Genomic DNA, 18155 nt, shown 5'->3' on the forward strand with positions numbered 1-18155 from the left:
ATGACTTTGTCCATGGAACAATTCAGTTCTGGGGACAGGAATGTTCCTGAATGTGGGGTGTGGATGTAAGTGGGGGGGATGCATGTTTTCCTTTTAGTATGATAATTAGAGCCATTAAACCATTTACATTTACATTTAGGGAATTTAGCAGACGCTTTTGTCCAAAGCGACTTACCAGGCAGACAGTCCACCACCCTATCTATTCCTTCAGGTTATGTACTACAATATATAAAACATATATTCATGTTAATTAATTGATATTTTATTTTCAGAATGCCACCAGCAAGGAGAGAGCCGCGATACACGGTGCAGGATGTTATTGACCTGGTCCAAAATGGAGAGAGTGAGGTTGAGATTGAAATCAGTGACACAGATGAGAGTGATGAAGACTCCAATGAAGATGTCTGTAAAGAAGTGGACAAAGAAAACCAACCACCCATGGTCTGTCCAGCTGATAATTACGTGGACATCGAGCCAAAAACAAGGAAACACACCATGCCCCGTGACAGGTATCGCTGGCTGAAAAAAGATTTCATCAGTCCCAACACAGATTTTTCTGGTCTGGATATCACAGCAGATGACATTTCCCTCCACACACCATTGGAATACTTCCAGAAGTTTGTGTCCGAAGACATGATTGAGGCTCTGACACAAAACACGAATGAGTACAGCTTTCAGGTGCATGGAACATCTGTAAACACCACTGCAAAGGAAATTGAAAAAATGCTTGGCATGTACCTGAAGATGGGCCTGGTACAAATGGCTGGAACCCGTATGTATTGGGAGACAGAGACGCGGTACTCCCCTGTTGCTGATGTGATGCCACGCAACAGATTCCGATCCCTGTTGACGTCATTACATTTTGTAAACAACATGACAGTATCTGAGACGGAAAAGAAAGACAAACTATGGAAACTCAGACTGTGGCTTGATTCATTCAGAGAGAAATGCCTGCAGGTGGTACCAGAAGAGCACAACTCTGTGGATGAGATGATGATTCCTTTCAAGGGGAAATTCAGCAGCATCAAGCAATATATGCGAGGCAAGCCAAACCCATGGGGATTCAAAGTGTGGGTGAGAACTGGAATCTCTGGCATGATGTGTGACTTCGATGTCTACCAAGGTAGTGTCAACGGAATACGAGCCAAATCTGAACTTGGATTGTCAGGTGAGGTTGTGATGAAACTTCTGCACTTCCAGAAGGTCAGAACTACCAACTGTATGCAGACAACTACTTCACCTGTGTTCCATTATTAGTGAAGCTCCTTGATCGGGGAATTCATTACGTGGGAACAGCCAGACAGGTGCGCCTACCCAACTGTAACCTTGAAGACGAGAAGAGCTTGAAGAAAAAGGGGAGAGGAAGCTATGACGTCAGAGTGGAGGGGAATCACAAGATCTGTGCTGTCAAATGGTATGACAGCAGGGCCGTCACACTTGTGTCATCCTTTGCTGGACCTGAACCTGTGCAGAAGATTCAACGCTGGGACAAAGCCAACAAAACCTTCATTGAAGTTGAGAGGCCTTACATTGTTGGTGCCTACAACAAGTACATGGGAGGTGTGGATTTGTTGGACTCATTTACAGCCAAATATAAGTTCCCCATCAAATCCCGTCGCTGGTACATGTACATCTTCTGGCACACCATCATCCTCGCTGTGATCAATGCCTGGCTGCTCTACAAGCGGGACTGTAAAGCGCTCAAGGTGTCTAGCAAAGAGACAATGAACAGGAGACAGTTTCAGGCACAGCTAGCATCCTCTCTTATCCTGGTAAACGCAACACTTCAAACTCCAAAGAGAGGACGGCCATCTTCAGGCAAAGGGAGCCCAGCAACACAGTCAGTGACATCAGGAAGCCCTCTGAATGCTCAGAAGAGGCCATCCAAGAGATGTGCAAACCTCCCATTGGATGTACGCAAGGACCTAGTTGGTCATTTCCCAAGGAAGACAGGGAGAGGACGCTGCAGACAGTGCAATAAAGGATACACCAACACGCAATGCAGAAAGTGTGATGTTCGCTTTTTAGACAACAGGGACTGTTTTTGGGACTTTCACCACCAATGGAAGTCTTCATGACCAATGTCATAAAAAGAAAAAAAGAGGGAAAAAACGCACTTTTTAAGAGTTTTATCTTGTTTAATATTTTTAATAATTTTAATAAATGACTTCATAAAAATATGACTAATGTGTGATTATTATTAATGTTATATACCGTTATGGGGCTAAGTAAGCAATCAACCCTGCAAATGAACCCTTAGTTGTTCTGAATTGTTCACACAACGTGAGTACAAATACAGAAATCCTGCTCCCAACTAAGCCCAATGTTGCAATATTACAACATTTCTCTAAAAACGTACATAAACTTTTTTTTTTTTTAAATCTTTCATTTCTGCATCAAAGGCCTCATACAACATGATCTGAAAGGTCAAATAATTTTTTTTTTAGGTTTTTCTATATTTGGGTCTTACAGGGCAGGCCTTTGAAAAGGTGAGGAAAGGCCAAAATGTCCTCACTCTCCCAAAAGGTCCTCACTGAGGTCTATGGTCAAATTTCTCATCGCAAAGACATAAGTAGATGTACACACACACACTCACACACACTCACACACACACACACACACACACACACACACACACACACACACACACACGCACACACCCTCCCTCAGCTAACCCAATTACCTCAGTCAGTCCCTGGGGTCTCTCAGCTCTGATGAACCCTCTGCTGCCCTGTGAGATTAGTGGACTCCCTGAGAAAAGCCCTTCATTGATTGAACCTAAGGCTCTCGCGCTCACAATGTCAACTCAAGGTTAGCGTGCTGACTCTGGTTCCTTGACACAGACAAGTGCTGTAGCTTTGTTATGAATATCAGTGTGTTATTGTTAGTTTAGCCCCACTGACTCCCCTGCTTACATTATTCATAAAGACATTCACCTTTCTGCTCTCTCTATCTTTCTGTCATTCATCTTTATCGGCCCCACTTGAAACATTTGCCAAAGCATTTATTAATTGATAACTCTTTTTTTACCCCCTCTTCCTTCACCTCCTCATCTCAATCTGCTCTCTCCCCATTGACGACACTGTAGATGCACCGTTGCCACATAAAAGCCTTTGCATTTGGTGAAGTGGTTTGAATGAGATTCACTTTTATGTATTGCAAGTCTGCCACGGGGAAGCATTTACTTTGCGTCCCACTTGAGGGAATGAAGATCTCCCAGACAAAAAAGGCAGGAGGCGATGAAGGAATGGGGGCGGCATCTCAGTCTGTAACAGGGAGTTAGATAAATGGCTGGATGGGGAAGACAGATTGATCTTTTCATGTTGAACTTGATGAACACGAGTGATGCTCCAGATTTCCTGTAGCGGTGAATAGAGATGAAAAGATTATCTAGATATTTAGATCATTCAGGCAGCCCTGCACTGCCATCTCTTTCCTCCCCATCATAATTCAATATTTACAGTTTAAGCTGGAAAACTGCTCCCTCTTGGCTGCCTGTATCTGGTATCCATGGCAACAGATTCGGCAGAGTGAACAGAGTGCCTTCTGTATGTGTCCGTGTGTCTGTGTGTGTCTGTGTAATGTTTACTGATACACTGCAATTGATTGGTTGTTGGGGAGCAGCTGTTGACCCTTCGCTCTCAGGGGTCTCTTTGTATTCTTGCACACATCCCGAATCAATAGACACACATTAATGTGAACACGCACACATACACACACACACACACACACACACAAACACACACACACACACACACGCACGAAAGTACACATGCATGCACATACACACAAAAAACACATTGTTATTATATATTTGTGAGGTCTTAGAGTGCATTTTAGGTTCAGATTTCTCTTCCCCAAAACCCTAAAATCAATCTCCAAATCAATCTTATTTTATGTTAAATGTAGACTTAATTCATAAACATATTGTAAACCTGATCTTACTTTTAATGCCCATACTAAAGTGCAACATAATCTCAAATCCATTTGCAAATAATAACAGCGTTAAATCAAAGTGAGAAAAATCTTGTATTGATTAGTTAGGGTTATTTGTCATCTTAAGAGTGTTTTTCATCAACTAACCATCATCGTCAAAACACTTTGCTGCTAATGAAGATAGAATACTAAAATGTATACAAACAAACTCATGCAGTAATACATGACTGGCCCCATGCCCATAGGTGGAGAAATTAAAGAAATACACAAATAGCCAATAGTTGACGAGACAAAGTAAACGCTTCCACTGACTCTACATCCACACACACGCACACACACACACAGTTTTGTACAGATTGGGACTTTGCATTGATTTCCATATATTGTAGGAAGCCTAACAAATACCTTATCCCTAGCCATAATCTGAACCATGACCAATTCCCACCTAACACTTAACTTTACAACCACCTCAGAAATGATGTGAAATGAGGCCAGTGTTTATACTGTAAAAGGTCCTAAAGAGGCAACAAAAATGTGTACACACACACACACAAACATGTTTTTTTGTGTCTATGGGCCACAGCAGGGGAAGTGATACACAGCAACACCCAAACCACTGATGGCATTGCAGGTTTTTTAACTGCTTGATTGAAAGTGCTGTTTGTTTACATGCTACTGAGCTCACAATCAGAAATACTGCGCTGGCTAATGAAATATCTCTCAGTGGGTGCTTTACACACACGGGCACACACACACACACACACACACACACACACACACACACACACACACACACACACACACACACACACACACACACACAAACACACACACACACACTCATGCTGGGGATGAGTAACGGCTGGTAACTGTGGGGCACCACAGAGAGAAAGGTCATTTGAAATAATTTGCGTTGGTTGTTAATGGTAAAGGATGTTTTCCATACAAGGAAGGTCAAGTTTTGCATGGAGACATGAGATAAACACAACGTGTGACAAAGATGAATTAATGGAACAACTGTGGCTTGTTCATGTCATGTTGATGAGGTTTTTCCATTATGCTGTAATTTGACATATTAAGGGGAAACCACCAGTACACACTCACACACACACATACATACACACACACACACACACACACATACACACTTATACTTGAATCTTCCTTGCTAATCTACTCAACACCACTTACACACCTACCATGTCCTGCTCTGTTGTCAGAGTGTTTTGGTAACTTTGGTCTCCCATTAAATTGGACTTAATTATTATCTGCCTGTTAAATCACATAGCCTCAAGTCAATTCAGCCGTTGCGGTTTATGAGTTTCCTATTAAGACAAAGGTGATAAACTTTATTTATAGGCGTGCCCACGGCTTTGCAAAATGTTTCATGCTCGGTTTCAGAAACACCCCTGAGGATGTGCGACAGAACATCTGATACGATTGATGTATTATGACTCAGCAGAAGTTTACATGGCTGTCTGTTGTAGAGGAGGAGAGTGGAGCCACAGATCATATTTGTATTTGAAGTGGATGAAAGCCAATCTTGCTGTTAATTGCTGAGTTGGTTGATTTAAAATATTTGTAATATTATGGGCACATATGCGATTATCAGTATAAATCACTGACCAGAAGAATTCAACCTGAATGAAACTCCTGTCTCCTGTAAAAACCTGATCATAGAATTTAAGGGGCTTCTGTGGACTAATGTATTCAGTTGTAATCAGGGGGCCCCTCTCAGCTCGGGGTCCCAGGAAATTGCTTGCTTTCACAACACCACTGCACCTGCTCTGATGTCTATTCATGTATATCTTGTCAATTCTCTTAATGTTATCTAGTCAATTGACCCTAGTCGGTTAGAGTCTGTGCTATATGTTTTGTGAGCTCTATGTTTCATGTTCGTTGTGCTATGTGGTTATTCCATCTTTGCCAGAAGGCTGATGTAACTGAATCTACAGTCAAGTGTGGCTGGTTATTAAAACTTGACTCATGCATTAGTTTGGATGGTCTCAGGGATTTTAAAAGTATTTCTCAAGCCAAGGACCCCCATATTATAGGGACTCCCTCATGTCTCGTGGAATGATTTGACATCTTATACTTCTTCTTAGTTATGTCGAAAAAGAACATTTATAAATGTCTTATAAAAGATATTAGACATGTATACAATTATTTTCACTCTGTCAATACAGAATATCCACATATCATGATAAAACGAATCGCTGAATCTGAAAACCTTTCATGGACCCCCTAGCAGTGTGCCCCGTGGACCCCAAGGGATGTGGGCCTCTGTTTGAGAACCACTGCCCAATAGGGATATGGAGACTTTCTAGTAGTTTCCAATTCAACAAATAATTAAAATAATCTTTTTACTAGGACAGAAAAGAAGTCTAGAAACTTACCAAACAAATCAGTCTCCAAGCGTATAAATTGTTAAATTAGAGATCTTTTTTAACTGCTCCTTAAAATATTTCGGTAAGTTCCCTTTCAGTCTTATTAGTGAATTTTAAAACGACAAATTCAAGATTCTTAAAAAGTTTAAGTAAAAGTGTATCTGAATCTGTTTGAACCTAATCCTACTGCAACAAGTGCATTGTGGGTGCAACTTTTACTTCAATTCAAACTTCAACGTGCTCAACTTAAAGTTATTAACACAGTTGACAGCTTTCATTTGAAAATAACGTAATCTATCTCTGTTTTACCATTTGAAGTGGCATTTTTTTTAAGTTGCTCCAACATTTTCTTCTATCAGTGCAGAGGAGACTTCTGTTGAGGAAACAACAAAGACCCTTGACCCGATGTTTCTCTACCTCTTTGCATCGCCTTCATACAGCAGCCTCTCTCACTTGGAGAGAGCGGGGAGGTTACACAGGGAGACGCGCTGCTTGCTGCCAGGTGGAGGCGATGTCGCTCCTCCTGTCTCCTCCTCCTCCTCCTCCTCCTCCTCCTCCTCCTCCTCCTCCTCCTCCTCTCCTCTCTGCTCTGCCCGGCCACAGAGCTCTCAGTGAGTCTGCTGGGTGAGATCATTACCAGACACCAGGCTCCGGGACCTGACATCCACCGATCAGAGAAGCCGAGCGAGAGAGAGAGGGAGAGAAAAACTCCCCGATTCCGATGCGACCGGCACAACGCGTCGCTGACATTTCCCCGCTGGATCTCTTTTTTTAGGGGAGGGGGGGGGGGCTTGTAGTCGGATTCGGGCTTGTTTTGACTGCAGTAATAGTGCTGCTCACCCCCTCCTCCTCCTCTTTCTCCTCCTCCTCCTCCTCCTCCTGCCGAGCGAGTAGCGGATTTGCGAAGGGATCTCGGCGCCGAGTGACCAGCGATCCTGCAAGACGCACTGGAGAGGGACGCACGGTGCAAGGCTCTCCACCTCCACCACCACCACCACCAGCACCAGTACACCACCTCCACCACCACCAGCACCAGTCCGGGAACCAGGAGCCTCCATCTCCTCTCTGCCAGGAATCGGACATAAGCGCCAAGTTTCCGATTGGATTTTCCTCTCCGCCTCCGGTGCGACTACCTTGCCTCTGTCATCAGATCGGCTGCAAATCCTATTTTCGCTTCTTTTTTTTTTCTCCCCCCTCTCCCTCCCTTCGCCTCTCTTTTTTCCCAACCACGATTGACGCCATTTTCCTCGGGGGGGTTTCTGTCAAATATAAGTATCTATATGTATACATAGATAGTGTTTTGGCACCGTGTGACAGCTCCGCGGGAGGCTGTCATCCCATCCGTCGCCTGCGTGAAACGTGTCCAAATGGATTGTAAACGATCTTGATCAAATATTTACACGTCAGAGCCGAGTGTGTGACAACATTAGACATGGGTAAGTGCTCCACATTCCACACCTGAATGCACCTCTGCTGCAAATGTCTTCATGTTTGTGTGTATTCATGTTGTGTGTCCGTGAGCCGCTGTGTGTGTGTTGCCTGGTTGTCCTGTTTGCTGTTTACATCCTAACCTGCAGCCTCCTTGTCTGCCATTTCTCTCCAAATCCCCTCAGTGACATGAAGTATGTGGAATCGCTCGCAGTCACATGCCAACCAATTCGACCCAACGCGCGCACGCTCAGGCCAGAACGCGCACGTTACAGCACTCAGCCTCGGTGTTAGCGTGCTGTAGAGACACAAGCAGCTAATTGGGTCAATGGGATGAAGTGTCCACTACAGGCTGATCAAGGAGCAGCTCAGCTCTGATGTTCACAGCTCCTTCCCTTCACATGTTCTTTCCCCAGTGTGCTGCAGCTCCTGCTCCTGCACTGACATGGGCAGTCTGTCACCCCAGCACCAGGGCCTGTGTGACATGCACCAGGCGCAGGCTTGTTCCTGCTCAAGTCCTGAGTTATGTCACATTTAAGTGGATTTTTCCCCCCCAAAGGTTCGTCTGTTCTGTTTGTCCTGGATGAAGCCAAGTGCTCGGGAGTTGCAAGTTGAAGTGCACTCGGCACACGAGGAGTGGGTCTCCCTGATGACTTTGCGTTCATTCTCGTTTCCTTTTTATTCCCGAAGCTCAAAAAACACACACGTGCCACCACAGCTACAGTGAAGAGATGCAAGTATCCATGCAAATGTGGGTTCCACTTTGTATCTTGTATATGGTCAGGGAGAGCCAGTATCTATCTATCTATTTTTCCATCTATATATCTATCCATCTATCCATCTATCCATCCATCCATCCATCCATCCATCCATCCATCCATCCATAGATGCACTGTATGAATGTGTGTGTGAATGGGTGAATGGCAAACTATACTGTAAAGTGCTCTGAGTGGTCATCATCAGACTAGAAAAGAGCTATCTATATGAATACAAATCCATTTACCATTTACCACCTATCCATTTATCCATCTATCCATCTGTATATCTATCTATCTATCCATCCATCTATCCATCTATCCATCTATCAATCTATCCATCTATCAATCTATCCATCTATCTATGCTTGCCTGTCTTGGATGTGGTTGAAAGTGACGGCCACACTTTGACTGGGCTCAGTAGTAAATGGCAACCCACCTCAGTTATTAGCAGCATCCAGAAACCTCAAGACACAACCCTTATGTGAGAGCTCCAGAAAGTCTTATTGAAAGTGTGGAAAAATGGTCAGATCTCGAGAGTGTGTGGAAATGAAGATGTAGAAACGAGCACTGGATTAAAAAGGAGAACAGGGGCATGAGAGGAGAGGCACTCGGGAAAAAAGAAGTACGTGACTATAGGTGGAGAGAAACGGGGGTTAAGGGATGGATAATAGAGGTGATTCAGACGCGGATGGAACCATCGATCTTGTCTTGTTAACAGGTTTTGGGGGGGGGGCGGTGAGGGAGGGGTGGAGTTAAAACTCCAGCAGTGCCTGTTTGTGGCGTAAAAGTATGAATCCGGCTCCTAAACTTCCTATTAAGCAATGAGATGCCCATGCCACTTTTAATTTGAAGCATGAGAAATCGATTAGGTGTATCCCCCTTCTGAGCTGGATACCTCGGGTCGAAACAAGATCACAGGGAGAGGGAGGAGAGGTTGGGGGGAGTGGGGGGGGGGGGGGGTGCAGGAGGAGGGAATGTGAATGGGATCCAAGGACAAATCTAACTGTTGGCAGGCTCTCTTAGCAGAATATCAGCACTGGAGCACCTTTTGGCAGCGCACACAGAAAAGAAAAAGAGGGAGAGGTAGGAGAGGTGGAGGGTAGATGAGAGAGGTAGACCGGGGAGAGAAAAGAGGTTGTCGGGCTGGAGGAGGGGGGGTGGTGAGGTAAAGGCAAGGAGGAAGATAGTTGGGGGGAACAGGGGAGGTGTTTTTTTTTTTGCTGACAGCCATTTTGTGGCTTCTGCTGCAGTTAAAATGGTTTAACATTCATCTGCTTCCACGGGGTAGTGAGGTGAGGATGGCTTTTCAGTGCTCTACCTGGCATATGGCTCCTCCAGAGGAGTGTGTGTGTGTGCCGGGCTGCACAGAGCGGCGGCGGTGAGGCCATCATTTTCTATTATGGCTGTCCCACACATGGTACTTTATGATTGTACTCCTCGCGGCCCTATAGCCCGACACATGCTTGTGCCATCCATGCTGCACTGGGGAGAGGGAGAGGAAGGGGCTTTATTCAGCGTTTCACATCCAAATAGAAGTTCTTAAAGAAAAGCTGAATACACTCTGCTGATGTGGATGAGGGGAAAAAGATGACTTCCTTCACCTCGCTCTGCACTGACGACGAGTAGACTTCTAGCATTAATAAAAAAACATGCTCTGGTCCACTAAATTTGGAAGTGCTAGAAAGCTGGGGCCGTTATTTTTTTCCCCAACCAAAGATTGGATCCTTCTAGAAACATTGGTTTACATGATTGCCCCCTTCACCAGAGGGCACGGAATAAAAGAGAAAAAGGAGATAAATGAAAAACGAAAATGGCAACAGACAATGTTCATCATCCCTCTGAGATACTCATCTCCAGCCAGGGATGGCCGAGCCTCAGCTACAACTCTCACATCAAAAGAAGAGGAGAGAAAACAGACTTCACCTTGTGCAATCACACGGGTGTTTGGTGTGCTGGTGGATGTGTGAGCTTGTGTGTGTGCGTGTGTATGTGTGTGTGAGCTATTTGTGAGTCCACCTCAGGCACTGGGCTGCTGGGTATGCAGCCTTAAAAGGTTGTGTTTCTGCTGCCATCCCTCTCTCTCTCTGTGTTTCTCACTCCGACTCTCTCTCCCTCTGTTATGTCTGAGCGTCTGTATCGTTCACCATCTCCGCTCTGTCCATCTGTATTCCATTATCGACGCTTTATCGTAATTGTTTTCAAAAGGACGAGGCAGAATGTTGGAGGAGCGTCTCGCTCACAGCCGCTCGCGTCCAGCACAGGGAATGACCTTATGCTGTTGGAGAGGGAAGCTGGTTAGCGCTGGCAGTTTTGAGAACATAATAAAGCTATTTATGCAGCGAGTCTGGCCGCTCACAATCACCCTGCTGTCTGAGGCTAGTCGAGGTGTGTATATATATGTGTGTGTGTGTGGGTGAGAGGGTGTGATAGGAGAGAGAGAGAGAGAGAGGCAGAGAAGACAGTGAGGCTCAGGCCTGCTTGGCGAGGGAGGCCCGAGGAGGGGTCAGTCTTACATAAACTCTCAGCCTGTCTGCCAGTAACAGAGAACTAACACAGCTCAGGGCACCAAGCAGGGAGGGAGGAGGAATAGTCATGACCCGTCTAAGTAGTTTACACAGTAATGGGCCAGAATGAAGATTGGGCTGATGTATGACGCCATTTTGTTGTCATATATCGGGTTATAGTTGAGAGAGGGGGCACTGAGTCTTAAGAGCGCCACCCAAAGTGGATAAGTGTCGTTCTGTGTGTGTATGTGTGTGATGTTGTGGTTGGCAACTGTCTCTTTTTCCTGTCATTGTCCTCAGTCACATGGCAGACAGGGTGGCTTCCACACATGCCATTAGGGCGAGTCACCCAGCTGACATTAGAGACTGGGAGGACCAAACAGGGTAATGTGGGCACTGTATGACCAGCCCGAGACCCAGCCGCAATTCAGTCTTTTGGTTTGTACCCATGTAAAAACTCACTCAAGGACCACAGCAGCAGCAGCAGCAGCAGTGGTTTTGCATGTTTCAGCCCATTAAATGCAAATTGCCTTTAATGTACATTACTGCAGACTGTTTTCCAAAGCATACCTTGGAAAAGTTTTTGGACCCAACTTCCCGACTTCCAGGAAGCCAGGGGTATTATTCATTTTAATGAGGGTGTTAAATCGTGGGATAGGCAATCATTCAAACTGAATTATTATATTTATGTGTTACCGGTGTTCTGGGGTTATACGGGGTCTATTATGAGGACTAGTTTTACTGTAAGTGTCACATTAAGGAGCTTTTGTTACTGGAGAATTCTGATTGACAAAAAGCATATCAACAGAAAGCTTTGCTGTTCTGAAATCAAACTCTAATGCAAAAGTATGATAGTTTAAAAATGATGATGAGAAGGGTGGCTGCTGGGCCACCAATCTCAGAGCCAATCAACTATCGGCTGACAACAAATTGCCCTTTGGCTTCCTGTGCCGACAGAGGATATCTTAAATCTACCGCACAATGTTTGACTACATCATTAATATAGACGAGTTGAAGGTTTCTCCGCACAAAACACAAACAGTGATACATTTTGTTGGTGTTTTCTGTCCCACAACATTTTGGCTAATCTCTATTAACAGCTATCTACATATGTCGAGCAATGTGTTTTGTGGGTTGGTCAAACCAATAACGGAAACCAGAAGGCTCCAGGCCACAAAATCGTTTCCCTCGTGTCCCTCGTCTCTAGATTCTCTTCATTCACATGCAGAATCTCTTCATTGAAATTACTTATTGGTATAACCCTTGTTGTTGTGCGGTTATGCAGCATGTGGAGTCTGTTTCGAGGGTTAGTTTTACTGAAAGTGTCAAATTTAGGAGGTTTTGACACTTGAAACTTCACAGTGACAACAAGCATTGCAAAAGCTTTATTTGGGAATCAAACAAAAAAAAAGTAACTATATAAAAAGGATAATGGAAAAGGTTGCTGCTGACTTTAAAGTCTCTCCCTTGGAAGTTTTCTTAAAAGCAGTCCCTCCTCAGAAATGCAATGAAAGTGAAGTTGCACATGAGTGCTGATGGATTGCCTACCTCCAGCAAGTTTTGCAAGCTCCTTTTCATGCTGCACTTAATGAATGAATCAATGGCAGAATCTATGGCTTCCAGTGAGGTGGTGGAATCGATCTGGAAATCTTTTCATATCGTCTCGTTTCCTATTATCTATTTGTCTCTTTCACTGGCTATCTAACAACCACCATGAAGAGACCCGAACCAGAAGACCAGTTTCACACTGAGCGACAAGGTTCACAGAAACAAGATTTATCATTTTGATTTAATCTATAAATGACAGAAAACATTGACTTTAACCTCAGGGTCAGATACTGTGTGTGTGTGTGTGTGTGTGTGTGTGTGTGTGTGTGTGTATGTGTGTGTGTGTCTGTGTGTGTGTGTGTGTGTGGACCCTTATACTGACAAGTTTGTTGAAATACCTCTGTGGATTACGATTATTCAATCACACTGTAAGCATGTGCTGTGAGGTCTGCTGGGTATTATGATGGGGATCAGCTGTAAGTACAGTAGCGTGGGCTGGTACAGGAGTGCACCACAGAGACAACACACACACACACACAGATAGACAGGTCTAGTGTAAAATACCTACAGTAACCATGAGTGTATTAGCGGGGAGTAGGAGGTGGGTATAACTCTCAGTGTATAGGCCGTAAACCTTTTGTTCTCTCAGGTCACTTCAAGTCTGCAGCGAGCAGAAAGCTTTCACTTGACTCATGTCCGCAGGTAGTCTGGGTTCACATCAGTGTAAATGGTGTCAGTGGAAGATCGTTGTGTGAGACAGCATTCTCCACTTCCAGCTCAGTCATGCCTCGTGTCATATTGACTGATGGGATTCCCTGGAGCTGTAGTAAGAAGTCTAGTGCAATGTTTGTTTTGCTTGCTCTCTGTTTATATGCCAGTGTGTATGTCTGTGAAAGTGTGTGAGTGTGTGTAATATACGTCTGTGCCTGCATGTGCAATGATCCAAAAGCTGAGACCTGAGTCCTCTGGAGAAATGGTTTGCCGCCAGCCTTTTTCTCCAGAGATTAGAACTAGCAGCAGGAGTGTAGAGGTGTATTGGGTGACAGCGACATGGTCATTTGTGCGTTGACATGTGTGCGCAGTTATGTACAGAAGTGTATGGAGGTTCCGTGCATGTGCGTGTGTAAAACAGCTCAGACGCTGTGTTTTCCAGACCAGCTCGTAAACCACATCTGGGGAAAGAATTTAGATTCCTTCCCTCCGTCTTTCTATGCTGCCTACCCCCCCCCCCCCCCCCCTGTGTGATTTCCTTCCTTCTTCCCAGCTTTGGTGAAAAAAAAAAATTGAAAAAAAAACAGAAGTCAGCTTCTTTCATTTTTTCTCTCTCCTGTCCTCAGGCTAACTTCAGCCGGGTTTCGGAGCAGATACGTTTTTTGCGCTGATCCCTCAAGTGTCTGCGCGACTGTGACTCAGATCCGTCACTGTGATAGAGTGAGGGACAAAGTGAGGGAGATGAGATTAGTAAGGAAAGATTAAAGACGAGATGAAAGAAAGTGATGGAGGGCGTCTAAACATTGCTAAATATTGTTTGTGCGATGTGCAAAATGCAAATGAGAGCATGTCAGCACACCTCTACAGCTCTGTGATGAGCTTGTGTGTGTGTGTCTTCAGTTCACAACAGGTAGATAACAGTTGTACGGCTTGTGCAGAGAGGCAGCGCTGGAATGGAAGATGTGGAGAGGACAGGACAGGATGTTTTAGTCGCCCTTCTTTCACTAATCACATTATTTACTTGCTTTCTCTGCAGACTGTCCCTGGCTTCGCTGCGTTCCAGTGGGACAACCGACCCAACCCCAGTAGCTGATTGATAACAGCCAACCCGTCGGACAGACTACTGTTCTCAATCTTTCTTTTGGCTGGCCGCCACAGCTTCCCCCCATCCTGACTGGCTCTGGCTGGAGCGTGGATGGAGCCAAGGGACCTGGTTGGCTCGGCCCGACCCAAAGAGGTGGAGTTACAGGGTGGCAGGGCGGGGCCAAATGCAGAGGACCGGGATGGAGCACGAGGAGCCCACGGCCCGGTGTGTGGTGATGATGTGATTAACGGTGCCGCCAGTGAAGGGGAGGGGCTTGAGGAGCAGGGGGAGGGGCTTCTGGAGGAGCAGGAGTTCTCCATCAAGGAGGCGAGTTTCCAGGAAGGAAGTCTAAAGCTGAAGATCCAGACCACCAAGCGCACCAAGAAGCCCCCCAAGAGCCTTGAGAACTACATTTGCCCGCCAGAGATCAGGATGACCATCAGGCCTCCGACTGGAGAGGGCAAGGCGGGGCGGCAGGGGCGGGGGGGAGCAGGGCGGGGCCAGAAGGACGAAGAGAGAGGTCCCCCCAGAAAAAGGGTAAGCCAGCACACTTGCTGTTTGTGTTGTATTGGTTTCAAGTCGGTGTCTAGCATTGCATGAACAGTATGTTTACATTGTTTGAGCTTTGACTCATGGGGCATCATCTTATCTCCACATCTCACTCCCTCGCTCACACACTCCTCCTCTCCCCCGTCAGTAGCTCCTTTCCTCACTTGGCTACAAAGGGTCAAAGTTTGCTGCGTAATTGAAACCAGTCATGGCTAGCTGAGATCACACAGTGACACACTCGAGCACACAACACACACACACACACACACACACACACACACACACACACACACACACACACATAAGAGCTGAGAATAGGGCTGACATAAGCAAGTGACAGCTGGTGTCTGCTTTCTCCATTTGTGGTCATATACGCGGACCTTTTCCTGTCTCCTCTCCTCTCCTCTCCTCCGAAATCGGCACTTGCGGCCCCCTCCCTCCATCACTACACACTACGCCGGTGTTTGGTGTGTGTGTGTGACACTGTGTATGTACAGGTCCTTGGGGGAATCTAGTGTTTGCAGTGTGTGTTGACCTACATGGTAGTGTGTGTGTCCAAACCTGACAGCCATCTCCATGTCATGGAGCTCGACAGGCCCAGCAGGAGCGCAGGCGTCATGTTGTCAACATGATGCTGGGGGCCGTGTTTTGCCGTGTCGTACGTCAGTGGCGGTGTTGTGTTGTGTTTTAATTCAGATTCAGGGGCTTGTAAGGTAACACAGCTGCAGGACTGTTGTTTGTACGTGTTACATGGTCTTGCATGGTCAGGTACGGCTCCAGTACATGTCTGTTTCAAAGGGGAATGACACCACAGAAAAAAAACATCAGCCATTCAAATTTTTAAAAGACAGCCAGCGTCATCAAGTACTTGTTATGGAGGGAAATTGGTGCGTGGTTAACCAGCTGGGTAAAATCATCCAGGTAATTCAGAAGACTGTCTTTTTATCTAAAGATATGAGGTCAGATAATGAAAGGAAGTACAGTCAGTCAGAAATGACCTGCTGATCGGTCTCCTTACTTGGAGTCTCATGAAGCCTGCTGTATACAGGTGCATTCTTTATATTACTCTTTCACAACATGGGGGCTATGGCCTCAAAAGGGGTTAAAAGATAAATGTAAGTAGGTCACAAGATGATTAACAAGCAAGGAAAACAGAACAAGACTTTGTCATAACATGGTGCATGACTGGACTGTGTATGGTAAATGTATGAAATTGAGGTTGTCCTTGAAAGGTCATGTGAAACCAGTGTTAATTACTGTTTTCAATGGAAAGCAGCTTCTGCCAGCTTGAAAAGTCGGTAGCTGACGTCATTGATGTTGTTTGTGCCATTGTGTTTTAGATGCATGAAAATGTACTGCTCTTTACTAATTAAGATATCGGGACTCCAAGGATTGGATCCAAGACTCCAAGGATAAGAATATTACACTAAAACTACTGGATGATGAAAGTTGTTGGATATTACATTGTGGTACAAATCAGAATTACAGGGCTGATCTATTTCAGTTTTTACACAACACGTGGATCTTCATGAAAACAATTAGGTGCATTTAGGGGAGTTTCTTATGAATTACTGGCTTATTTTAGTTTAAGGGCTCCAACGATAAGGAAGTTGTGCTTCTGTGACAGATTGTTGCACATAGTTTTATAATTGGAACCTTGGGTGAAATCACCAACTCACTCTGACACCATGTGCTCATAGTCTGAGATCCAAAAACGAAAATGCAACCAAATTGCAAAGAAGTGTGAGTGACAGTTGCTTTGTCACCTGCAGGTTTCGACCTCATCCATAGCCACAGTTTCAGGTAGTTGTCTCCAAGATGGACATTCTCACCATTAAGTAGATAATGAATATGTCTGACCTGATGTTACCTTAAAGAATGAACTTGTATGTTTACCACCTAAAGTTGTCAGTAAGCTAAGGTGCACTCGGATGTTTGAGCAGCCATTCCTCCTCCAGCGCCACCCGTCACCGTTTGGAAGCCCGCTGCTACAGTATGATTGACAGAGGTTGTCATAGAGACAGTGGCAGCAAGCTGGTCCCCATTGAGGTTTGGGTAGACAAGGGGTGGGGAGCGGCGGATGTGTTGGTGTTGATTCAGATCAGTTTCAACCCTTCATCCCCTTCGCTCTGTCCCTCAATCACACACCCTCCCCCATCCCCCATCCCTCTACCCCCCGCTCCCGCCTACATCCTTTCCCTCCATCCACCCATCACCTGCTACCCCAAGGGTGTAATACAGGCAGGCTCACTGGAGAGGAACGGGTTAAAGAGAGAGGCTGAGCTGCTCTCTGTCTTTCTGTCTTCCTCTCATCCCGTGTGTGTGTGTGTGTGTGTGTGTGTGTGTGTGTGTGTGTGTGTGTGTGTGTGTGTGTGCGCTGAGGTTAAATACTCTCTTTGTGGTGTGTGTGAGGCTGTGTGTCAGGAGGGTACGGGAGGCAAGGGGGGGAGCAGATGGACAGCCTCTCTGCTCTCTGTTGTATTGTGTCCGAACCTACTCTTTCCCTCTTTCTGTCTTTATCTTTTCTCTGCCTCTCTTTCCCTGCTTTCTCCCCCTCAGTCTTTTCTTCCCTCACACCGTCCTCTTTTTCCACCGCTCTTTCCCTCCTCTTCCTCCCTCTTTCACCCTCTGTTGTCTCATAGCAGATGGCAGCGTGGGGCAGCAGCAGCAGCAGCAACAGAGCAGAAGCCAGAGTGTAAGCAAGAGATGGGGAGAGGAGAGTAGGGGGTTGTGGAAAGAGAGGGAGGTGGAGAAAAGAGGTGGGGGTCAGGCATATGGAGAGCCTGGTTAAGGGGCCCCCTCTGAGGGAGTGTGTGTGCGTGTGGTAGTGTGGTGAATAGAGAGGGGGGGCAGGGTACAAAAGATGCCCATTAAGACAGAGATTTGACTCTAATAGACAGAGAAGGAGTGGGACAGACAAACATGTAGAATGTTGCATATAAAGACATGGAAATAGCTTGTTTTCACCCATTCCTTTCTTTTTGTGGCAGCTATCAAAACTTCTCTTGTCCAAGATTAAATTCTGTTATTCATGTGAGGAACCTGGTTGTTCCTGCATCATAGTGCAAGAGAGCAAATGGCAAGTAAAAACTTTTAAATAGGATCTACGATATAACCTTGGCCAAGGCCAAATCGTCCCTTTATTCAACCACATTTATATTGAATCTGCACCAAGTTTTACACTCATAAATACTTAAATACACATGAACCTACATACCCCTAAATATTCCAGTTTTCTTTATCAAGATCC

At 45.4% G+C, this 18155-nt stretch overlaps 2 protein-coding genes across 2 annotated transcripts in view; both read left to right on the forward strand.

Annotated features, from left to right (window-relative positions):
• Nucleotides 1-273: 273 nt before the first annotated feature.
• Nucleotides 274-14365, forward strand: LOC133001544 (piggyBac transposable element-derived protein 3-like). The gene is made up of 3 exons (XM_061071151.1): nt 274-1168; nt 1258-1772; nt 14309-14365. Exons 1-3 carry the CDS (start codon nt 274-276, stop codon nt 14363-14365), a joined length of 1467 nt encoding a protein of 488 aa, XP_060927134.1.
• setbp1 (SET binding protein 1) overlaps nt 7621-18155 on the forward strand; it is a 35414-nt gene continuing 24879 nt past the window's right edge. Inside the window, exons 1-2 of the mRNA XM_061072208.1 lie at nt 7621-7759; nt 14309-14893. Of these exons, the coding sequence (XP_060928191.1) occupies nt 14468-14893 (426 nt within the window). The 5' untranslated portion in view covers nt 7621-7759; nt 14309-14467. The remainder of the gene's footprint in view (nt 7760-14308; nt 14894-18155) is intronic.

Source organism: Limanda limanda, chromosome 5, assembly GCF_963576545.1.
Source record: "Limanda limanda chromosome 5, fLimLim1.1, whole genome shotgun sequence".
Taxonomy (NCBI): Eukaryota; Metazoa; Chordata; class Actinopteri; order Pleuronectiformes; family Pleuronectidae; genus Limanda; species Limanda limanda.

Bases quoted from the DNA above. Each gene is read 5' to 3' on its own strand.
- LOC133001544 (XM_061071151.1), top strand. From the start codon at position 274: ATGCCACCAGCAAGGAGAGAGCCGCGATACACGGTGCAGGATGTTATT. The intron at 1,169-1,257 runs GTGAGGTTGTGA...TTCCATTATTAG, and splicing joins ATCTGAACTTGGATTGTCAG to TGAAGCTCCTTGATCGGGGA. The intron at 1,773-14,308 runs GTAAACGCAACA...CTTTCTCTGCAG, and splicing joins TAGCATCCTCTCTTATCCTG to ACTGTCCCTGGCTTCGCTGC.